The sequence below is a fragment of the Hemitrygon akajei genome, chromosome 10, assembly GCF_048418815.1.
Source record: "Hemitrygon akajei chromosome 10, sHemAka1.3, whole genome shotgun sequence".
Lineage (NCBI taxonomy): Eukaryota > Metazoa > Chordata > Chondrichthyes > Myliobatiformes > Dasyatidae > Hemitrygon > Hemitrygon akajei.
Window position 1 is genome coordinate 132,664,587 of NC_133133.1, and position 22,571 is coordinate 132,687,157.

General features: G+C 41.2%; 1 protein-coding gene across 2 annotated transcripts in view; it reads right to left on the reverse strand.

The window, feature by feature from the left end:
• Positions 1–22,571, reverse strand: part of LOC140734686 (transcription intermediary factor 1-alpha-like) — a 170,998-nt gene that overhangs the window by 93,900 nt on the left and 54,527 nt on the right. For both annotated transcript variants that reach the window (XM_073058983.1, XM_073058984.1), the window contains exon 2: positions 7,635–7,753. In XM_073058983.1, coding sequence (XP_072915084.1) covers positions 7,635–7,753 — 119 coding nt within the window. The remainder of the gene's footprint in view (positions 1–7,634; positions 7,754–22,571) is intronic.

Consider the following 22,571-nt stretch of genomic DNA (forward strand, 5'->3'; position numbering starts at 1 on the left):
ATGTCCAAGGATAAATTAGCTCATTTTTATTCTTATATAAACCCTATTTGTGATAGATGTCAATTTGAAATCGCGTCTTTAACTCATTATGTTTTGGTCATGTCCGCTTTTGAAAAAATATTGGAAAGATATTTTTGATATTATCTCTGCGGTATTGAACATCGATTTACAACCCCATCCTATTACCGCAATTTTTGGTTTACCAATGATGGACTCACTTCATTTATCTTCTTCTGCCTGTTGAATGATTGCATTTCTCACTTTGATGGCTAGATCTATTTTGTTGAATTGGAAGGAAATTAATCCTCCCACTGTATTTCATTGGCTTTCTCAAACTATGTTATGTTTAAATTTAGAAAAAATTAGAAGTGGTGTATTCGATACTTCTATTAAATTTGAAAAGATATGGAGACCATTTATTCAATATTTTCATATGATGTAATATGACCCTGTTCCAAGCTTATTGGATTTTCCAGTTTTAATCTTATTTATGTTGAGAGGATCGGAGTTGACGACACTGATGATTATGTATTCTTGTGAGATATTATAAACAGCCCTTTTTTTCTTCTCTTTTTTAGTTTTTCTTTTTTTGCTTCTTTTTTCTTCTTCATTAGCTATTAGATTAGTAGTTTAGTCAATTCTGCAAACTTTTTTTCTGTTGTTTTTTTATATCATATATTATGAAATACCTAGATTTACCTTGTTCATACATATACTGTATGGTTCATGTTTTGGGAAAACTCATTTATACTGTAATCATTGCTTATGTATTCTTTCATGTGTAATGGGAATTTGTATGTTTGTAATCCCTTTATTAATATATCAATTGTATTTTGTTCATAATATTATTAATACTAATAAAGAGATTGAAAAAAAAGAACATAGATGAGGAAGAATTCCTTTAGCCAGAGTGTGGAATTTGTTACTATAGACAGCTGTGGAGGCTAGGCCTTTGATTGGTCAGGGCATGAAGGGATACAGGAAGAAGGCAGGAGATTGGGACTGAGAGGAAAAATAGATCAGCCATGATGAAATGGCAGAACAGACTCAATTGGGCCAAATGGGCTAATTCTGGGCTTATATTAAATATGTATAAATTGTTAGGCCTGGGTTAAATGTGTCTCAGGTTTTTGAGAAGCAAAAGGAGGTAATAGCAGAGAACCCAAATAAAGGTGTGGTGTGAACACTCAGCTGTATCAATTTATATATGAATTTTATACCTTTATACAATTCTTTATTCTTATTTATAATTGCTGTTGTTTTTAGTAGCATATTGCACCCTAATCAACACTCCACAGCAAATTTCTAATGCATATAAATGTATATGGCAAATAAAGTTGGTCCTTGATATTTCTTATAAAGGAAAAATGGATAAACTGAAAATCGCAAACTGGTTAGATTAATATTGGCAGATGAAAAATTACTAATGAAAAAGCATCTTATAGATAGCTAGAAAGGTGCAGGTTAATCCAGGGTCGCCAGCGCCTCATCTCATTAAGTTTGTTTTGTGAGGAGATTAGCAAGGTGGATTGACGAGGGTAGTATATTTAATAAAATTTGTTTAGCTTTTCAAGGACTTGGACGAAGAACCAGGGGAAAGATTGTTCAGGAAAATGAAAGCTAATGGGATTCAGGAAACACATTAAAGTTTAAAAAAAACTCAATCCTAAAAGAGGACTATGGTGGAAGAGTGCTTTAATGACTATAGCTGTGCTGCAGAGGCAGGAGGGTCCTACGGGGCCCAATATTAACCTCTTGCCTTTCGTGGTAGGTATAAGTGAATGAGACTGTGATTAAGAAATTTGGCAATTTTAAATATGGTGCTAAACACGATAGGGAAGAAAATATTTCGATTACAGATAAGAGTGTGGTTATAGTTACGGATCCCACAACCCGCTTGGGTCGTAGGGGCACTGTACAGATGAGGGCTGCACCAGCTGCCTCCATCTCTCACGATTGTGGGCGAGTGTTCTCTCCAGTCCACTCTGCAATGGTGCCTGTTCATTTCTTCCTCTGTCTGCCCCTTTTTCTTTTCCCCTGCACCGTTCCCTGAAGAATGGTCTTTGAGAGTCCACTTGAACTTGATACATGGCCATACCATTGCAGTTTTCTCTTCTTTACTGTGGACGCTAGATCTTTGAGGTGTCTCATGTGCTGGATGATGGCTCTTCGTACTTCATCATTTGAGACATGGTCTGTATAGGAGATACCGAGGAGCCTTCTGAAGCATCTCATTACCACTGCCTGGATCATCTTTTGCAGTTCTGCTGTCAAAGTCCATGATTCATATGCACACAAGAAGATGGAGAGCACCATGCATGCAGGAGTTTCAACTTAGATCTGAGAGTGATGTTACTGTCTCTCCAGATTGGTTGTAGCTTTGCTGTTGTTTGGGCTGTCTTTGCAAGGACTCCAGGCTTTGGTCCTTCTTGGTTGATGATGACGCCAAGATACTTGTACGTTTTGACAGGCTCTAGTTCTTGTCCACTGACTGTGATTCTTGGTTAGGTAGGTAGGTACACAAGTGAAAAATGCAATTCAATCCTGAGTAGTGAGAGGTAATGCCTTTGGGAAGAGTAAACACAGAAAGGAAAGATATGGCAAAGAATAGGACATGGGTGGGTTGTGGATTGTACATTCACAGAGCCCTGAAGGTAAATAACATGATTATAAGAGGCACGTGGATAGTGGCCTGTGTTGGCTGAGGCTTAGGATACAAGACGAGGGAAGTCATTCTGGAAGTACAAAGCAATGCTGAGGCCATACATGGAGCCTCAGCAACAGCAATATTTCTGCAGTTCTGGGTGTCTTCATAGCATCTGAAAGTGCTCGAACCAGAAATGGAGCACTCCAATATCATGCACCCTGATGGGAAGATCCAGGACATTGATTGACTTGAGGCCTAAAGACTTGCTTACTGTAGCGCAGACTTCTACTTTAACACTTACATGATTGTTTATAATAAACAGCCAATAGGGAGAACTGGATTAGAAGCAGTAATTGGGTAAACTCAGAGAGAAAAGGAAGGGGGTGAAAGGTGAAATACTGTTCGCTCAAGTGAGATGGGTGGGGTGGGGATTTGAATCTTTGTGTTTAATCAGAGCGGGGGTGCAGTCTCTGTTGCTTGTGACGGTGCAGGTTTTCTGCAACAAAAGGCAAGCAGTCAGGGTAAAACCGTGTGGTGGTTCATGGGAAATTATGCTTCAGTGGATCATTCCTGGGACAGTCACGAGTATATGAAGTGCTCAGACCGTAGTACAGCTGGGTACGGTGCCAATGTGCACCATGACCTCTGGCTGCTCAACCTCCCTCTTGAGAATAATCTACTGACACTTAGAGACATCCTTAACCCTCGCAACTAGGAGGCAAAGAGAAAAACTCAATGTATGTAACACACACAACATGTTGGAGGAAATCAACAGGCCAGGCAGCATCTCTGGGAAAGAGTACAGTCGACGTTTCCGGCCGAGACCCTTCAGCAGGGCTGGAGAAATAAAAAAGATGAGGCAAGAGGGGGAGCAGTGAGAGGGTGTTTCACTGAACTCCCAAAGGGAAGATTTAAACTTCTTCAGGTTAGGCATCCCTGGAAGAGACTTCACAGTGTAGTAATCCACTCACAAACAAGAGAACATCTGTAGATGCTGGAAATCCAAGCAACACACACACACACACACACACAAAATGCTGGAGTAACTCAGCAGGTCAGGCAACACCTGTGGAAAAGAGTACAGTTGACGTTTCAGGCCGAGACCCTTCAGCATGATTGAAGAAAAAAAGATGAGGAGTCAGAGTTAAAAGGTAGGGGTGAGGGGAGGGAGATAGGTGAAACCGGGATGGAGGAGGGATGAAAGAGCTATCAATCATTGAAAACCGAAACATTCCATTGATAACATTAACCAATCAGATAGCCAGATTCAAGTAATATGAAGCCTGCCACTGAAACCTTGAAGTTTCTAGAAAAATAGAAGCAACTGTACCACTAAGCACTCACCGAACCATCATATGTACTGTATATAGGTGATGATATAAAAACAGAAACAAGCACAAGAAAATTAAACTACAAGAAAAATAATAACTTTACAGTCCAATCCAATGACACTGATTGGAAATTTTATTGAATCAGCCTCACTCACTGTGGCTTCATCTGTGCTCAGAGGCTGGGATGACTCATGTCCCAATTTTCCTCCGGCTACACAGCCTCATCTGTCCAGATGAATGCAGCTCCAACAACACATGAAAAGCTCAACACCATTTAAGATAAAGCAGCCCCACTTGATTGGTATCCCATGAAACACTTTCAACATCCATTACATCCACCACCAGTACATAGCAGCTGCAATATAAGTAATCTACAAAATAACCTTCAACCTCTCTACTATCAATGTTTACATTACCAATGATCAACTAGACAGATAGAACCAATATGTGTAGTTGGTACTCCAAGTTCCCTTTAAACTACACATCATCCTAATTTGCAGATACACTGTGGTGTCAATACAATCGAATTCCCTGCCTAACAGCACTGAGCACAGGGGCTCAAAATAGTTCACGAGCTTCTCAAAGGCTACCAAGGACAGACAATAATGCTGATTTAGTCAATTATGGCCACATCCCGTAGCTGGCTTTATGCAAAGCAGTGGGTTTGCAATGCAAAAAAATGGCCCTTGACATGATCTGCCTGCAAGAAACCCAATTTGCAAAACAAATCTTTGAAGATCATGCTGTTTTAATGGATCATTCGTTCAAAGTACATTTATGCCAGCTTTTAAACTACTGGCCATTGAGTCATGATTTTCCAACTGACTTCATTAACAACTGCTAGATCATGTTTGATAGCAGCAAAACATCTGGAAGACCTCAGGGAGTCAAGTGCCCATTTGTGAAAGCAAACAGACAGACAACGCTTCAGGTCAACTCAAAACATGCAGCATCCCTTTGTCTCCACAGATGCTGCTTGTCCCACTGAGCTCCTTCAGCAATGTTTTTTCCTGCACCAAATTCCAGCATCTGCAGTCCCTTGTGTCTCACGATCACAATTTGTATCTTGGCTTATGAGCTCTCAGTCAATGCCCTGTACTGTTGTCATCAAAATCCCTTTTGATTACAGTAAATCGTGGATATTACCCAGTCCATCGCAGGTAAAGCACCCCCCCCCCCCCCCACACACACACACACACACATTGAACACATCTACAAAGAGCACAGTTGCAGGAAACAGCACAAGGACCCCCACCACCCAGGCCATGGTCTCTGCTTGCTGCTGCTATCAGGTAGGAGGTGCCTCATCCCAAACCACCACATTCAGGAACAATTATTACCTCTCAACCATCAGGCTGTTGAACCAGAGTGGATAACTTCATTCACCCCGACATGGAACTGTTTCCACAACCAATGGACTCACTTCCAAGGACTCTACAATTGATGTTCCCAATATTTATTACTTATTTTTTATTATTATATTCTTGATTTTTTTTGTACTTGCACAATTTGTTGACTTTTGCACATTGGTTGTTTGTCAGTCTTGTTGTTTACTGATTCTATTAAAAGGAACACAACTTAATGTGAATGCCTGCAAGAAAATGAATTTCAAGGTTGTATATGGTGATACATATGTTCTTTGTTAACACTTACTTTAATTTAAACTCTTTAAAACACATTTCTGAACTGGTATGCATACCATAGGTATCACCAAGCACAAACAATGGAGAGAATGGTTTAAGGTTGCATAACGGGCCAAATCTGACCTCCCACTTGGATATGATGGCATAAGTTTGTGAAGATACTATCCAAAAATATCAAACTTTTGACCTAGTGCAAACAGTAGGTCCTGTTAACCAAGGTTGGCATGACGACTCTGCAGAAAGACTCAGTTATTTTTTATTATTGGTAACCTTTCCCCAACAAAAGAAAATCTGCACATGCTGGAAATCAAAGTAATGCACACAAAATGCTGGAGGAACTTTCAAGCCAAGACCCTTCATTGGGGAGTTATGAAGGGTCTCAGCCTGAAACGTCAACTGATTACTCTTTTCCATAGATGCTGGCTGGCCTGCTGAGTTCTTCCAGCCTTTTGTGTGTATTGTTACTCTTTGCTTGGTTTCACACAATATGGTTTGCTAGACCACTTCAGAAGGCATTCCAGTCAACCACATCCACATGGGATTGAAGCTACAATGAGGTCTGACCAGGCAAAAGCAGCAGGTTTGTATCCTTCAATTAAATCCATGAACCAAGCAGCATTCTGAAAGAGAACCAACAGCTTCATGGTTACAGTCAAAACCCAAATGGCTTCAATAAAAGGAAAATTTTGTGTTGTTTCCTCTGTTGCCAAAAGCAAATACAAATAATTCCAGCATCTTGGAAAAAAGGCAACTTTCAAAATCAATGTTTGGTGTATTGAGCAGCAGCCAATCAGCAACTGGAAGCATGAGAAGACATAGCTCACTCAGGTTCACCGAGTGAGCCCATAAGAAATCGATTTGCAGCAGTTTGGTATTTTGAACAGCGGCAAATCAGCAATCAGAATTGATTGGCAAAGACAAATTAAAATAAGACAGAGGCAAGAGGAGTGGCCGTTGTTGGACTGGACAGTGTTAGAGCGGGGATTTTGAGGCTTTAGCTCTTCAAGGCTTCAGTGAGGTGAAGCTTGAATGAGAGAAAGGAAAAAGCTGAAGATAGATTCACTCCTTCCCCCTAGTTTTCTGGGTTGAGAGTGGGATGTGAGAGTATGGAACGAACTGCCAGCACAAGTGTTACATGCAAGCTTGACTTCAACTTTTACGAGAAGTCTGGATATCAGCGTGGATGGTAACTATGGAGAGCTAATGTCCTGTCGCAGGTCGATGGGAATAGGTGGTTTAAATGGTTTGGTATGGACTAGATGGGCCGAAGAGAATTTCCTTCTCCCTATAGATGCTGCCTGGCCTGCTGCATTCTACCAGCATTTTGAAAATGTATTAATAATAAATTACCTAAATATACATCAAAAGTTAACCTTGGGTAAACATGATACACAGCCAAACCAATTTTGGCAAAAACTTTTGATGCCATTATCAGCACCTTTCTGCTCTGCTTTGAGTTTGCGCTACATTTGTACGATGTCTGCTATTTTCTGCCTTGCAGCTCTCCTGCCAGTCTCCTCCAAGACACAAACAAACAGCAAGGTGCAACATCTAGCAAAGGAAGGGCAATTTGCTCTTTTTACCAAGGCTCAATGTCCTATTCCTGCAGCACACTTGATTCCCACATCCAGTAAAAGAAACTCTGCGGAACATTATTCTGGAAGTACTTGAACCAATGAATCCCCAGGATGCCGTAGTTCGCATCTGATACAGTACATACTCAGAGAGAAGTAAGCCTGAGGCTGAGCCAAGGTTACTGGAGGTGGAGGTTGTCTGGTTGGTTGGTACAATGGCAATAATTACATAGGGTGTAGTTGGTCAATACAGTGCCAATGATTACTGGGTGTGGTTGCTCAGTACAGATGGAAACATCCAGTATTTTGCCAAAGCTCAAGCAGTTGCCATTTATTGCACCTTCTCATAAACCACAGGAGACAATCCTGTCAGTCACCTGATCTTTACCGAACTGGTCTTGCGCATGCGGGCACACACAGGCGCGCACAAATCTCTCACCTGGTTGAATTTTTCATCTGTGCTACTTGGCACTTCTGTTGTGTCCTTCACGAAGTAGTTGTCTATAATATCAGGCTGTCGGCATTCTTGGTGACAGACTGGGCAACGGATCACACCAACTGAGGAGAAAAGATACACAACCAATGGTTAGAAACAAGAGAAAATCTGCAGATGCTGGAAATCCAAGCAACACACATAAAATTCTGGAGGAACTCAGCAGGCCAGGCAGCATCTATGGAAATGAGTACAGCCAACATTTTGTTCCCGCTGAAGGTCTTGGCCCAAAACACTGACGGTACTCTTTTCCATAGATGTGCCTGGCCTGCCGAGATATTCCAGCATTTTATGTGTGTAACCAATGATTAAGATAAGATACTTCACCCTGATTCAGAGCCAAAAATTGGTAATGTCCTCATTCTCACAAATTATTTACTGAACATCAGGGACAGAGGCAGAGGAAAGGCAGATTTCTACAGGATTCTATTTCTGACTGCCAAGTACTAATTTCAGGTAGACTTGGCTTTGCTTGGAATAACCCACAGATATTTAAAGCTCAACTATGAAACCACCCACTTCATCTATTGACGCAATTCACAGACAGTGCATTCCATTATTATGGAAAATTCAGGTGCATCACTTCACGTGTCCTCATTCACTGTGTGAAATTTTACCACCATGCTCTGAAACTCCGTTACCCTCCTTCCTATTCCTTACAACATTCCCCATTCTTGTTGTATAGCACTACAGAATAGAACAGGCCCTTTAGCCTATCCAGTCCGTGCCTAGTCCCATCAACCTGCATACGGACCATAGACCATAAATTTGACAACATGGCTCCTTATGTTTAGCCGAAGCCAAAACACTCTTATTAGCAGAACACACTGCTTTCACAGAAACTGCTAAAATAAAAATACACAGAAACATATAGAAACAGAAAATCTACAGCACAATACAGGCCCTTCAGCCCATAATTCTGTGCCAAGCATGTACTTTAGAAATTCCCTAGGGTTACCCATAGCCTTCTATTTTTCCTAGCTCCGTGTACCTATCTTGGAGTCTTCTAAAAGACCCTATTGTATCACCTCCATTAAAGTTACTGGCAGCCCATTCCACGCACTCACCACTCTCTGTGTAGAAAACTTACCCCTGACATCTCCTAATTATCATCCAAAATCATTAAGTACTCCGAGTAGAGACTGACCAGGGTCATATACAGCTGTAACATTACATCTCGGCTCTTGAACTCAATCCCACAGCTGATGAAGGCCAATGCACCTTATGCCTCCTTAACCACACAGTCAACCTGCGCAGCAGCTTTGAGTGTCCTATGGACATAGACCCCAAGAGCCCTCTGATTCTCCACACTACCAAGTGTCTTACCGTTAACACTATATTCTGCCATCATATTTGACCTACCAAAATGAACCACCTCACACTTATCTGGGTTGAACTCCATCTGCCACTTCACAGCCCAGTTTTGCATCCTATCAATGTCCCGTTGTAACCTCTGACAGCCCTCCACATTATCCACAACACCCCCAGCCTTTGTGTCATCAGCAAATTTACTAACCCATCCCTCCACTTGCTCATCCAGGTCATTTACAAAGATCACAAAGAGAAGGGTTCCCAGAACAGATCCCTGAGGCATACCACTGTTCACCAGCCTCCATGCAGAATATCACCCATCTACAACCACTCTTTGCCTTCTGTGGGCAAGCCAATTCTGGATCCACAAAGCAATGTCCCCTTGGATCCCATGCCTCCTTATTTTCTCAATAAGCCTTGCATGGGGTACCTTATCAAATACCTTGCTGAAATCCCTATACATCTACTGCTCTACCTTCAAAATACCTCACAACAAAGCAGAAATACCTCAGTGGAAAAAGTCTGTTTGCATTTACTCAATCTATACCCCTCATAATTTTGTATGCCTCTATCAAATCTCCCCTCTATCTTCTACGTTCTAGAGAATAAAGTTCTAACATATCCAATCTTTCCATATAACTGGGATCATCCAGTCCCAGCAACATCCTTTTAAATTTTCACTGTACTCTTTCAATCTTTCTTACAGCTTTCCTGTAGGTAGGTGACCAGAACAGAACACAATACTCCAAATGAGGACTCATCAACATCTTAAAAAGCTTCAACATAACATTTTAGCTCCCATACTCAATATGTTGACTTATGAAGGCCATTGTGCCAAATGCTCTCTTTATGACCCTTTGGCTTATTTATAAACTCTGAAACTATAGCAGGCACAGGCTAGTCCAGGTGATTTATATTTAATTAAAAAGAGCACAGACGAACCCATCAGCCCCTCTAAAAAGCCACTGTATATTCTAACTGGAAAAAAGACCTACGAATCCACAAATCGAATCTTTGGTTCGGCAATTGACTCACCAGATGCTGATTCCACACTCCCTTCAAAACACCACAGTCCTGCTCCCAAACTCCTATTTAAATTCATTAGACATATTAATTGGAATTGCTTCCAATAGCCTGAAAGATATGCCTGTTGAAACATGCTGGGTTAATATAACTTTACTCTATGCATAGTTAATGACAGTTGTGTAAGCCACTTAGCCCCTGAATACTCCAACATTCAGAGATCACAGCCTACCCACTATCAAACAGACATTTACAGAAAGGTGCTAGAAAAAGGCCAGTGAAATCATGAAGGATTCCAGCCACCCTGCTCATGGGCTGTTTGAACCACTCCCATCAGGGAGGGGGCCACGTCATATTCATGCCAGGACCACAGGACTCAAAAACAGTTGCTTTCCCCAGGTAGTAAGGCTGATCAACAACTCCACCCACTAACCCACTGTACCACACCCCCCACCACCACTGCTTTATCTTTTCCTGTCAGAGTCACCTTATGTACAGACACTCCAGTTCCTAATGTCACTTTACGGACATATAATCAATGCACACAAGCTAACCTATGTATTTATATTTATTGTGCTTTTTTAATTTTTATGTTCTTTACCTCTTTGTTTTTTTGTGCTGTATCAGATCTGGAGTAAAAATTATTTCATTCCTCTTTACACCTGTGTATTGGAAATGACATTAAATGAGCTTAAACAACCTTGAACCTCAACTTTGTGTTCCTATCTTCCTGTGGTAACCTTTCACCTCCATGCTTATAAGAATTTATCAACATCAGACTCAAAGAAAAACAAAGGCCCTGTTTCCAATGGCCTTCAAGATGTTCCAAATGTTCGAGACCCTCCAAGACCAAAAAAAAAATCACCTCATCTCTGCTGTATTTGTAAATCAAGAGAATCAATAACCAACACATCAACTATCCCACCAGGCACCCATTTAAAATGCAAGGGCAAAGCCAATCAGGAGCCAGCAATTCATTCTCTCTCAACTTTGATAGTTTGCAGAGTAGTCACCACTACTTTTAGCCAAGCTTATGTCCATGCTGTTGATTCCCCTTGAATTACGCGGGTTTCAAAGTGGCATCTGCTTAGCTTGTTGTATTGTTTACAAGCTAGCTCTCAGACTGTTCAAACATAACAAGGACCACACAATGACAAAAACAATGTTGGATATGGGATGCTATTCTGACCTTTTATCAGGTGCTCCAAACAAACCCTTTGACACAAGCAGCCACATGCTTATCTGCTGTTCCCAAAGTTTAAACTAGTATTATCTCATATACACACACATCTCTGGCTGTGTTCTTCTTCTCGCAGACACTATAGTTCACTCAGTTTCCTTCATCTTTTGGCACTTAAAAGCTTCCATTAATTTTGGGGTTAGATGGAAATGTTCCTTTGAATTACATGGTAAGGGGTACTTTGTATCTTGGGTTTTTTTGGAGAAGACAAGCTGACCCACTGGTTCATCTTAAGCAATACATTAAGCCAAACCTAGTCTTAGTAGAGAGAGCCAGTGTGGACTTGCAAATCTGAAGGAGTGTCTGATGAACTGGGCTGAGTTTTTTTTTGAGCAGGCATTTACATGAAAGCAAGAGAATGTCTGTATGTTCTTTAATGAGTTGCACTTTTTTAAAATGAGGCATGACACATAAAAGAACATACTGGCTTAGATTGTGAGCAAGCAATAATGCTGTAATGTTCTATATGAAGCATCATCCATAGTATGCATAAAACATGGGAGTTTAAATAGTTGTAAACAGTGCCCCTTCAGGATCTAGTCACACAGCACATTTCAATGTAAAGCCAAGTCTCCACTGCAAGCTGCCAACAGCAAATATCGCTCGCTGCATGTCTTCAAGGATTTAAGGGCACACAAAAGTGGATTGTTTAGGCGGTTAGGTAGGAGTCCAGGAAAGGTGACAGTTTTCTCACTGCTCTATCAGTACTTAAATTCTTAAACCTATGAGAAAGTTTCAATTTAAATTGAGAACTTTACTGCCCAGAATCACAAAACCAGGCACTATTCCACAGTGGACACATTTGGCTAAAGTAAACTTGGAGCCTCTCTGTACCACTACAAACCTCGAAGTTCAATAATCTTTCAGAACAACATCCTGCAAGCAAGCAACGATTGACCACAGAGGTAGGTTATACAACATGATCTGCAGGCAGATCCTTTGATAGTAAGTCACCTACTCACATCCAAATATTTAAATCATTTTCATAGAAGCAATATCAAAAGAAAAGCAAACTTAAAAGCTCCCACATGTAGAAATCACACTAAAGTGGAGCTTGTGGAAATTACAAAGTTGGAAAGTTTCAGGTTAATCTAGATAATACAGTGGAGAGAGCCATGATACACAATACCATCTGACTTTTTCCAAATATGCTGGAACAAGCTTTCAATGGTTTAGTTTATTACTTTTAGCAATCCAACAGATGGCTGGCCAACAGCTTGTCATCCCTCCTGGAAGCCTCCAAGCTTCTGGTTTCTCAGAACCTGTACGCAACACAATACAGAAAGGTTTAAGTCCCTTCTCAGCCCATTTCTTTCTGTCCATTACCCATCCCCAAGGTCAAATACTTCAAAAGTCAACGCTGAGGATATCCCATCACCACTTGTGCCATGCTGTCAAATTCCTACCATATGGTCATTGCCTCCACTCCTTTCATCACGGTTTTGAGTGCTCCTCTTAGCATCTCAATTTTTCCTCATTAACCTTCTGAAATGCTGGGATTTCTTTAGGGCATGAAAAAGATGCAACTTAAGTGTAAGTGGTTGCTAAAATTCAGACTGAACTAAACTTGGCATTATCACACCCAACCAGACCTTTGAAAGAGCTTCTACCCTCTAAAGTATCTCCCAAGACTACCGAATGTACCCAGATCCCAACCACCCACTATCACTTCTACTCAGTGACATACAGGCACAATGTCCATTTTAAAATTGCCAGCCTCGCAATCAATAACTAATGCTGCCTTGCTTCTCCTCGTTTCTATAAGCAGGTCCAATCATTCCTTATGCATTCCAGATTTCCTTTGCCACCTCCAATAGTGCTTGTGTCTTCACCTGTATGCAGCCCAAGTTCTGAAACTCAGTAGGTCATACTTTCTGTACCTATGGACCACAACACAGCGACTACATGGTAGGGCACAGTAAAACAGAAGATCATGAGAGCATCAGAAAAGTATAGCAATAATCATGGGGGATTATAATAAGTATGGCCTGGATGAATCAGATGAACAAAGGGAGTTTAAATGAGTAGTTTATTGAAGGCTTTCAGAATAGTTTCTTAGATTAACATATCCTGGAGCCAACCAAAGAGCAAATTATACTGGATTATACTATTGTGCAAAAGATAAAGATTAATTAAGGACCTTACAATGGAAGAGTCACAAAGTAGCAATGATCAAGATATAATACAACTTCTCACTCAGTGTGAGGGACAGTAGAATGAATCCAGGACTAGAATTTTAATGTTATATAAAGGCAATTATGAAGGAATGAAAACAGAGCTGGCTAAAATGAACAGGAACATCAGATTAAGGAATCAGTCAAACAAGGTAAAGTGGCTGGCATTTAAAGATATCCTTTAAAACACACAGAATATGTATATTATAATAAGATGAAAAATGAAGAACCTATAATCCACATGATTAATTTTTTTAAAGTTAGAAAGAATCAAACTTAAAAGAAAAAGCATTAAAACTGGTGACGGTCAGAAGAATCGACAAACTTTAGCAAACAGCAAGGAATAACTAAAATATCAATAATAACTTAAGAATATGAAATAAAGCTAACTAGAAAAATAAGAAAGCAAGAGATTTTAATAAATATTCAAAACAGGAAAGTTAACAAAATAAGTGACATTAATGCAAAGCCAACCACAATCGGGGGGAAAAAATCATTAAAATGCTGGATAAAGGCCCAATATGTGAAGTTTTAAAGAACGCAGATTAACAATTGACACTTTAAAAGTTGTTTAGCAATATCTGAAAGCAGAACACAAACAATCTGCTAGAGGGACTCAGCAGATTGAGCGCCTTTGTGAAGAAAAGGAATTCCTCATGCTTTGGATCCAAATGCCAACATGAAATTGGATTTCTGCCAGAGTCAGGAGTTAAAAGCAAACTAAGGTAGCTTCCAGCAAAGAATATTGAAGGCCACAATTCTTTGAGTTCCGGAAATCATGGTCTGGAGGGTCACAGAAAGGTGCTAGAATAAAACAAATCAGTGAGCACCGGGTAGAGTTTGTTGTGGGATTCTGGCGGCCAAGAGCAACAGGCATATCACTTGGATGGCAAGAATTGTTCCGAGAGAGAGCAGTGGACAATAGGAAGGGAAGTGGACTCACCCAGGAGGCACAAAGTGGATCAATATTAACTGGGAGGGTGTAAGGAAAAGCAATGTCTTTGTAAAGTGGGAAGGAGCTGGGTGGAATGGGGGAAGAGATAAGTTGTGTCTGGTGAGAGTTGAGGTTGACAAGGATGTATTCAGAAAACCTCTCCCATTCTCACTTAAAGTATTTCATATACTGGAGATGCTCATTATCCAGCAGATATTTCCTCCATCTGGCCAACACCCATGATCAGAAGGACCTCAATCAAGACCTTAGATCTAATTTGGCCAGTGAACAAGTTTCCACAACTGCAAACCGCAAGGCAAACAATAAATATAAGTAGAAGTACAAAACAGAACAAGCTGTTTCATACTTGCAGCCGGGCACATGGAGTTTTGTGCTTATGCTCCTCTTAAAACTCATTTTATGAAATCACTGTAACTTGAAGGACAAAACTATGTTTGAGCACAAGAGTGGTGCTTTGTTGGTGAAACCACTTGTAAAACCTGCTACTGCTATATTATTTCAAATCAGGTGCCAAAAATATATAATCACTGCAAACTGCGTTGATTCACTTCTCATGGACTCTAATGATGGTAATTCATAAGACATCAGAGCAGAATTAGCCCATTCAACCCATCGAGTCTGCTCCACCATTCCATCATGATTGATTTATTATCCCTTTCAACTCCATTCTCCTGCCTTCTCACCATAATCTTTGACACCCTTACTAATCAAGAACCTTTCACCCTCCACTTTAAATATACCCAGTGACTTGGCCACCACAGCCAACTGAGGTGATAAATTCCACAGACTCAAAATCCTCCAGCTAAAGAAACGCCTCAGTATTTGATAGGTTTTAATGGGATACCCCCCATTCCTCTAAACTCCACAGTCCAGGCCCAAGGCCATCAAACACTCCTCATATGTTAAGCCTTTCAGTTCTGGGATCATGCTTGTGAACCTTCTCTGGATCCTCTCTAATACCAAGGTAGAACATACAAGGTAAATGGTAGGACACTGAGGAGGGCAGTAAAACAGAGGGATCTGGGAGTACGGATACATAATTCCCTAAAAGTGGCTTCACAAGTAGATAGGGTTGTAAAGCAAGCTTTTGGTACATTGGCCTTTATAAATCAAAGTATTGAGTATGAGTTGGAATGTAATGGTGAGGTTGTATAAGACATTGATGAGACTGAATTTGGAGTATTGTGTGCAGTTTTGGTCACCTAATTACAGGATATTAATAAGGTTGAAAGAGTGCAGAGAAGGTTTACAAGGATGTTGCCGGGACTTGAGAAAATGAGTTACATAGAAAGGTTGAATAGGTTAGCACTTTATTCCCTGGAGTGTAGGAGAATGAGGGGTGATTTGATAGAGGTGTATAAAATTATGCTGGGTATAGATAGAGTGAATGCAAGCAGGCTTTTTCCACTGAGGCCAGGGGAGAAAAAAACCAGGGGTCATGAGTTAAGGGTGAAGGGGGAAAAGTTTAAAGGGAACATGGGGGGGGGGCTTCTTCACGCAGAGAGTGGTGGGAGTGTGGAATGAGCTGCCAGATGAAGTGGTGAATGCAGGCTCACTTTTGACATTCAAGAAAAACTTAGACAGGTACATGGATGAGAGGGGTTTGGAGGGATATGGCCCAGGTGCAGGTCAGTGGGACTAGGCAGAAAAATGGTTTGGCACAGTCAAGAAGGGCCAAAAGGCCCGTTTCTGTGCTGTAATGTTCTATGGTTCTACCAACACATCCTTTCTTAGGTAAGGAGCCCAAAACTGTAGACAGTACTCCCAGCATAGTCTGACCAGCAAGGTAATATATGAATCAGGGTTTGAATACTTCTAGTTTTGTTTTTGGGAGCTGAGGGGCACTGGAGGGTGTGGCAAGGAGTTCCAATCCATGACAACTCCAAGAAATTCACAGGAAGCAGCAGACACACCAAGCAGAAAGGGGCAGACTTGAAAGGTGGACAGCGTCAATTCAGCATGGCGGGAAGAGGTAGAATGAAAAGTGGCAGAATGAAAAGTGGCGGGAAGGAAAGATGGGGTGGAATGAGTCACTGTTAATGGGGAAAGGAAAGGCGAGAGTATGGCTTTATAAAACAAAGGATCAAAATTAAAAAGTGAATTTAACAATCAGCACAGTAGCAAGTAAAACAATCTCCCTAAACCAGGGGTTTCCAAGCTTTTCTTCGTGCCATGGACCAATACCATTAAGCAAATGATCCGTGGACCGCAGCTGGGATCCCCTGCTCTAAATAAAGGCCTCGTTCTACCATGATTTCCCATCTTCTGGGTGATCTTTTGAGAGATGGATTAACTGACTGGGCATCCTTCGTACTTTGCCAGATAATAACACAAATTGTTCTCGTAAAGGTTAACAATTTCTTGGCTCAGTGGTACAGCAATTTGAGCTGTTGCCTCATAGTTCCAAGGACCTGCATTCAATCCCACAGACTCCTTATACTCCTCTAATCTCTGACACCCACCTTATACTTTCCTCTAATCAGCTTAAAATTATGCCCTGTTGTATTAGTCATTTCCACCCTGGGAAAAATGAGCTGGCTGACAACTCTACCTGTGCCTCTTATCATTTTATACACCTCTTTCAAGTGCCATCCCATCCTCCTTCACTCTAAAGAGAAAAGCCTTCGCTTTCTCAATCTTGCATCATAAGAGGTGCTCTTTAATCCAGACGGCATCCTGGTAAGGCTCTTCAGCACCATCTCTAAAGCTCCCATATACTTCCTATAATGAGATAACCAGAACTGAACACATTTTTGCAGAACAGGCTGTATCTGCCTTCAAAATACATATTTAAGGAGGTTTTCCTAATCACAACTATGCTATAACCAATACAGCCCATCTAAAACAAATGGAGTTCGCTAATCCATCAATGTGAAAGCCAATTTATGTTATGGAACCACACCTTATAGCAGAACCACCTGCACTTCAGTGCCGAGAGGTGATAGAAAAATCAAAGGGGAGTTGACGGGGTCTTTGCAACCTGCCCCACCATGTCCATTCCACCTTATTTGTCTACTTGCATTCCACTTTTTCTGCATTGTTTTCTTCTTTGGAACTTGATGGAATTATGTATGGCAAGATTGGTCAGGATGGCACACAAAAGAAAAGTTTTCTTTAAAAAAAAACATTTTACTGTTTATTTTCAATTCATGTACAGCCTGACTCTAAATTCTTCATGGGTACAATATCACGTGGATCCTGTGACCAATAGTCTTTACAGACAGGTTACAGTCAGCCCTCCTTATCCACGAATTCAACCAACCGCGAATCGAGAAAACCCAGAAGTGCTCTTTCAACACTTGTTGATCAAGCATGTACAGACTTTTTTCTCGTCATTATTCCGTAAACAATGCAGTATAACAACTATTTTACATAGCATTTACATTGTATTAGGTATTATAAGTAATCTAGAGATGACTTAAAGTATACAGGAGGATGTGCATGGGTTATCATGGATCAGGATCAAAAAAAATCGGAAGTTCTCTTACTAAGTATGTCGGAACAGGTACATCCGGTATTATTTAGCATCAGTTAGTCAAACGTTTGTCTTAGTATATAGTATATATTTTACCTTTCTATGCATATAAAACACTTAAGAACATATGTTTCAGTGCCGGCTCAGGAACGGAAGTTCCCGAGTTCGATCCAGTGACAGACCGCTCCCAAGTGCACTCTCCACCATGCCTGGTTGATGTGGGGGATCAAAAACCGAAAACCCCAAAACCCAATAATTAAACCACTGCGTTGCTTAGTAATAATTGTAGTTTTCATCGGGGTAGAGCCTTTCTCACTTCATCCTTTAAATTTGTTCCAATTGTTGACCAACGTAACCTAACACTTTTCCAATGACCAATGGCGTTTCACCTCTTTCCAATTGCTTTATTATTTCCACTTTATTTTCAATTGTGATTATTTTCGTGAACAGAAACACTGCGGATTCAGAGCCCACCACCGGGTCCTAATGTTCACCGCACTGAGACAAGTTAAATAAGGTCTGGGGTTCCGCTGGGCCCCAAGGACCACCGCATTAAGACAGGTTGAATAAGGGACTTGAGCATCCGTGATTTTTGGTATCCTCCAGGGGTCCCAGAACCAATCCCTCGCAGATAAGGAGGGCCGACTGTGCTTTTGAATTTGGCATGGACCATGCCACTGTTACAATGAGAATGAGTCGCTTTGCCACAAATGGCACAAGTTCTATTTGGTTACCACCAGGAGTAGTGGTATTGTTCTTTGCCTTGTATACATCGGCACATCGTTTACCCAACTGCATCTCAGCACAGGAGTAAATACCCTCAATTTCCAGCAGAGCTGTATGCTCCGTTTGGTTTCAAAAGCCACATTGGTAACCAGTAAAAACAGCTTTGAACCCCGATTTTCTATGTGATATTAATAAACAGTGTTTTTAGGGAATAGATTATGAAGGGAAGAAAGGAGGGGGAGATGGGATTATTGGGATTACTCTGTCACAACCTCAAGTCATTGGTAGACTAGGCAGAGGGCTCTGAGGCTTACGCTTTTTTTGTATTCACTGCATTTTATTAATTATAATAACCTGTATCATTGCACTTTGGTTTTTCGTGTGTTTTGTTAGGTCTTCGCTAGTTTACACTTAAGTTGTAATTGTCCTTCATCACTTCCAATTAATTCTCAGACTTTGCAGGTATCCAATTACGAATCTGTGGACTTTTTTCTCTTATTGGAATAGTTACTTGTCAGCTTGTAATTAGTCTGAGGTTTTATCAACTGGGCAGAGACTCTTTTGTGCCCCAGAGTGTATTTAAAGGCATCCATCCACTACGTCAACACCCATTGTTGACGTGGTCATCTTGATTTTTGCCTAGTGGTGTTCTGAGTTATCCAAGACCTTGTAAATTCTACTGTTCAGCTTTGTCTCTTTTGTTAGTCAAATGTCTAGTTTTGTTCAACCCTTCTAATTGTCTGTGTGATACCACGCTTGGGTCCGAAGATACAGCGTGACATTACTCTGTTTGAGCCAACATAGACCCAATGGCCACTACTGTATCAGAATAAGTAAGGTGGCCTCAGAATGCGAGATTTTTTTACAAACCACATTTAAGCCCATGTTTCCTCTCATTTAACAATGTGAAACAACAAGTTAACCACTGTTTCACCACATGGCTAATTGTGAGACTTTGACTCTCACACCCCACAAAACAATCGTTGAAATACCACAAAAACACAATTGCAGTCCAAACAACCCCCACATTTGTGCTTTAAGTGCAGTTTTGTAATTTGAAAAAAGCATAATATTCTCTACACAGAAGTGCTACAATTTCCATTGCTTGCAGAAAAGTCCCACAGAGCTGATGGAATTGCTGTGAAGGTTCATGAATTGAATCCTAACATTGAGCTTTCCCCAAGGTTAACAAACACTTCCTGTGCATGTTGGCTATTCTGCTTGTATAACATAACCATACATCATCAATGGTACCAATAAAGAATGCCATTAGGTGTCACACACCTAACAATTTTTTTTGCTATTTTTTTTCCCTAGAAATATCAGTAGATTTGGGCACAAAATCAACTTCTAGATAAGTACATGGAAAGCGGAGGTTGAGGACTATGGGGTAAATGTGGGCAGATGGGTGAGCTTGCTGAGCAACACAGTCAGCATGGACAAGTTGTGCTGAAGAGCCTGTTTCTGTGCTGCAAAACTCAAGACAATAAAACTCGATAGTTTGATATCAAAGGCCTTTAGTTTACTGGTCCAGCTGTAAGTGAATGCCAATGACAGGCAATGCACTGAAGTGCTACCATTGATTTTGACCTTGCAAATGAATCAAGACGATATGACTAACATGCTGGCAAAGAACTTGTACCTACCTTACACTGTAAGCCAAACATCAATTATGTGTTTGCAATCCGATGATCTGCCGGACACACAATCATCACTAAAGTGCAGATCATTAGTGAAAATACAAATTTCCATGGTCTGGCACACAGTAATGTTAAATGCAACTGAAGGCGACCTCCATTTACCCTTCCAGATCGATTGCATGTTTGCACTAACTGCAAGGGAATACAGGCATCCCATGTCTTTTCCGCAGGGTAGGGGGAAGGGGAACGAAGAACTCGGGGGCATAGGTTGAAGGGAATAGCGGAAAGATATAGAAAGGACCTATATATATATAGGTATATATAGAAAGATATATACAGAGGGTCAAAGTCAAAGATAAATGTTATCATCAAAGAACTTATAAGACACCAAGTACAACTGTGAGATTCATTTTCCTGCAGGCATGCTCAGCAAATCTAATGAATAGTAACTATAACAGGGTCAGTGAAAGATCACCCAGAGTGCAGAAGAGAACAAACTGTGCAATTAAGTAGAAAACAAATAATGATAACATAAGATTAAGAGTCCTTGAAAGTGAGATCATTGGTTGTGGGAACATCTCAAGTGAGTGTAGTTATCCCATTTGATACTGCACGGGCCATCTTAATAATTCAAAGTAGTGGCAGCAGAGTGGAAGGTGGAGACAGACCTGAAGAGGACACCAGCAAGGAACAGCTGGATAAAACTCAAGTCACACTGTACTGGACACATAGTTTCTTGGATGTTATAGTCCACAACCTCCAGAATGGTATAAAGGTCAGCTTGGATATTCTGAAGCAGCAGTTAAGTTCAGAATTCAGGGGAAGCCGCATTCCTAGAGGAATCAGAACATGCAGTCCAGATAAGAAGCATAACATGAGTGCATTAAAGTGGGTCTATATAAATATGGAGGAAGAATGAACCAGGAAGATGAAAGGAGGCCATTGCTGAGTCTCACATTCAACAGATGGACTAACCAGCCCAATTCTCCACTTAATGTGGCAGGTGCCTTCACACTACAGATTGCAGCAGTCCATGAATCCACCAGTCCATGAGGAAGCATCTCATACGTGTGAGACACATGGATGATTTGCAGGACATTGTGTCAGGCAATCGCACCAGTCAGCACAGAAAGCCAGGGAGAGAGTGTGTCCAAGGCAACATGAACAAACATGCAGCGTTGGGTTGGAATGACTCAGTTGGCATCTACCCAAGCAGGAAGGTGACCTGGTTGTATCCTTTGATTACCTAAATCGAGTTTAAGTGCAAGACATGGCCAGGTAGAACCCAATGCACTGTCACATCCTTTATCGACAGTCTCCTTATTTACCCAGACTACCTGGTCCATTTACTGCTGCTCAGAAAGCTGCCTTCTGTGCACAGCCACTATGAAAAAGCCCAATGACAATCAATTCCAGAGTGTTGGTACAAGCCAGATCACTGTGACAGGAACACTGCAACACACAGAGCTGAGACTGTTGCCAACCTTGAAACATCTGCACCTCACAAAGTACAGGACAATAGCAAAATATTAAGCAACCTACATTTATCATTCAGTTTAAACAACCAAGGAAAAAATGTTCTCAAATGACTTGAGCAATGGCAATGCTAGGCAGTGGAGGGCAGTGGGAAGGTAAGGGGACCTCCAGTGACCCTGATAACTCCACCTGCAGGAAGCTGCAGCTTCTTAAAGGAAACTGGATGGCCTTTGGCTCATTCGAGAGATGGATTGATTGAGTGATAGGAGATAAAGGGAGGTTGTTGCACCAAAGGTGAAGGACACAAGTAACTGGAGAGGGAAAAGGGGCCAGGTGGCCAATGCAGGGTACCCCTGTGGTTGTCCCCTCAATAATAAGGTATTGCTTTGTATACTATTGCGGTGGGATTACTTAGCAGAGAAAAGCCATAGCAATCAGGTCTCTGGCATTGGCTTTATGACTCATGGGGAGGGGCAGAAGAGAAGGCAAGCAGTAATGACAGGAAATTAGTTGGTTAGGGAAACAAACAGCAGGTTCTGTGGACAAGAACGAGATTCCTGGATAGCATGCTTCTCCCCAGGTGCCAAGGTCACAGACATCTCAGACCGAGCCCATAGCATTGTTAAGAGGAAGAGTGAGCAGCCAGAGGTAGTGATCCACGTCAGTACCAATGATAAAGGCAGGAAGAGTGACAAGGTCCACCAAAGTGAGTTCAGGGAGTTAGCACTAAGTCAAAGGAACGGACCTCCAAGGTGCTAATCTCAGGATTGCTACCTGTGTCAGGTGCTACTGAGGCTAGAAACAGGAACACAATACAGTTCAATGCATAGCTGAGGAGATAATGCAGGAGGGAGAGCTTCAGA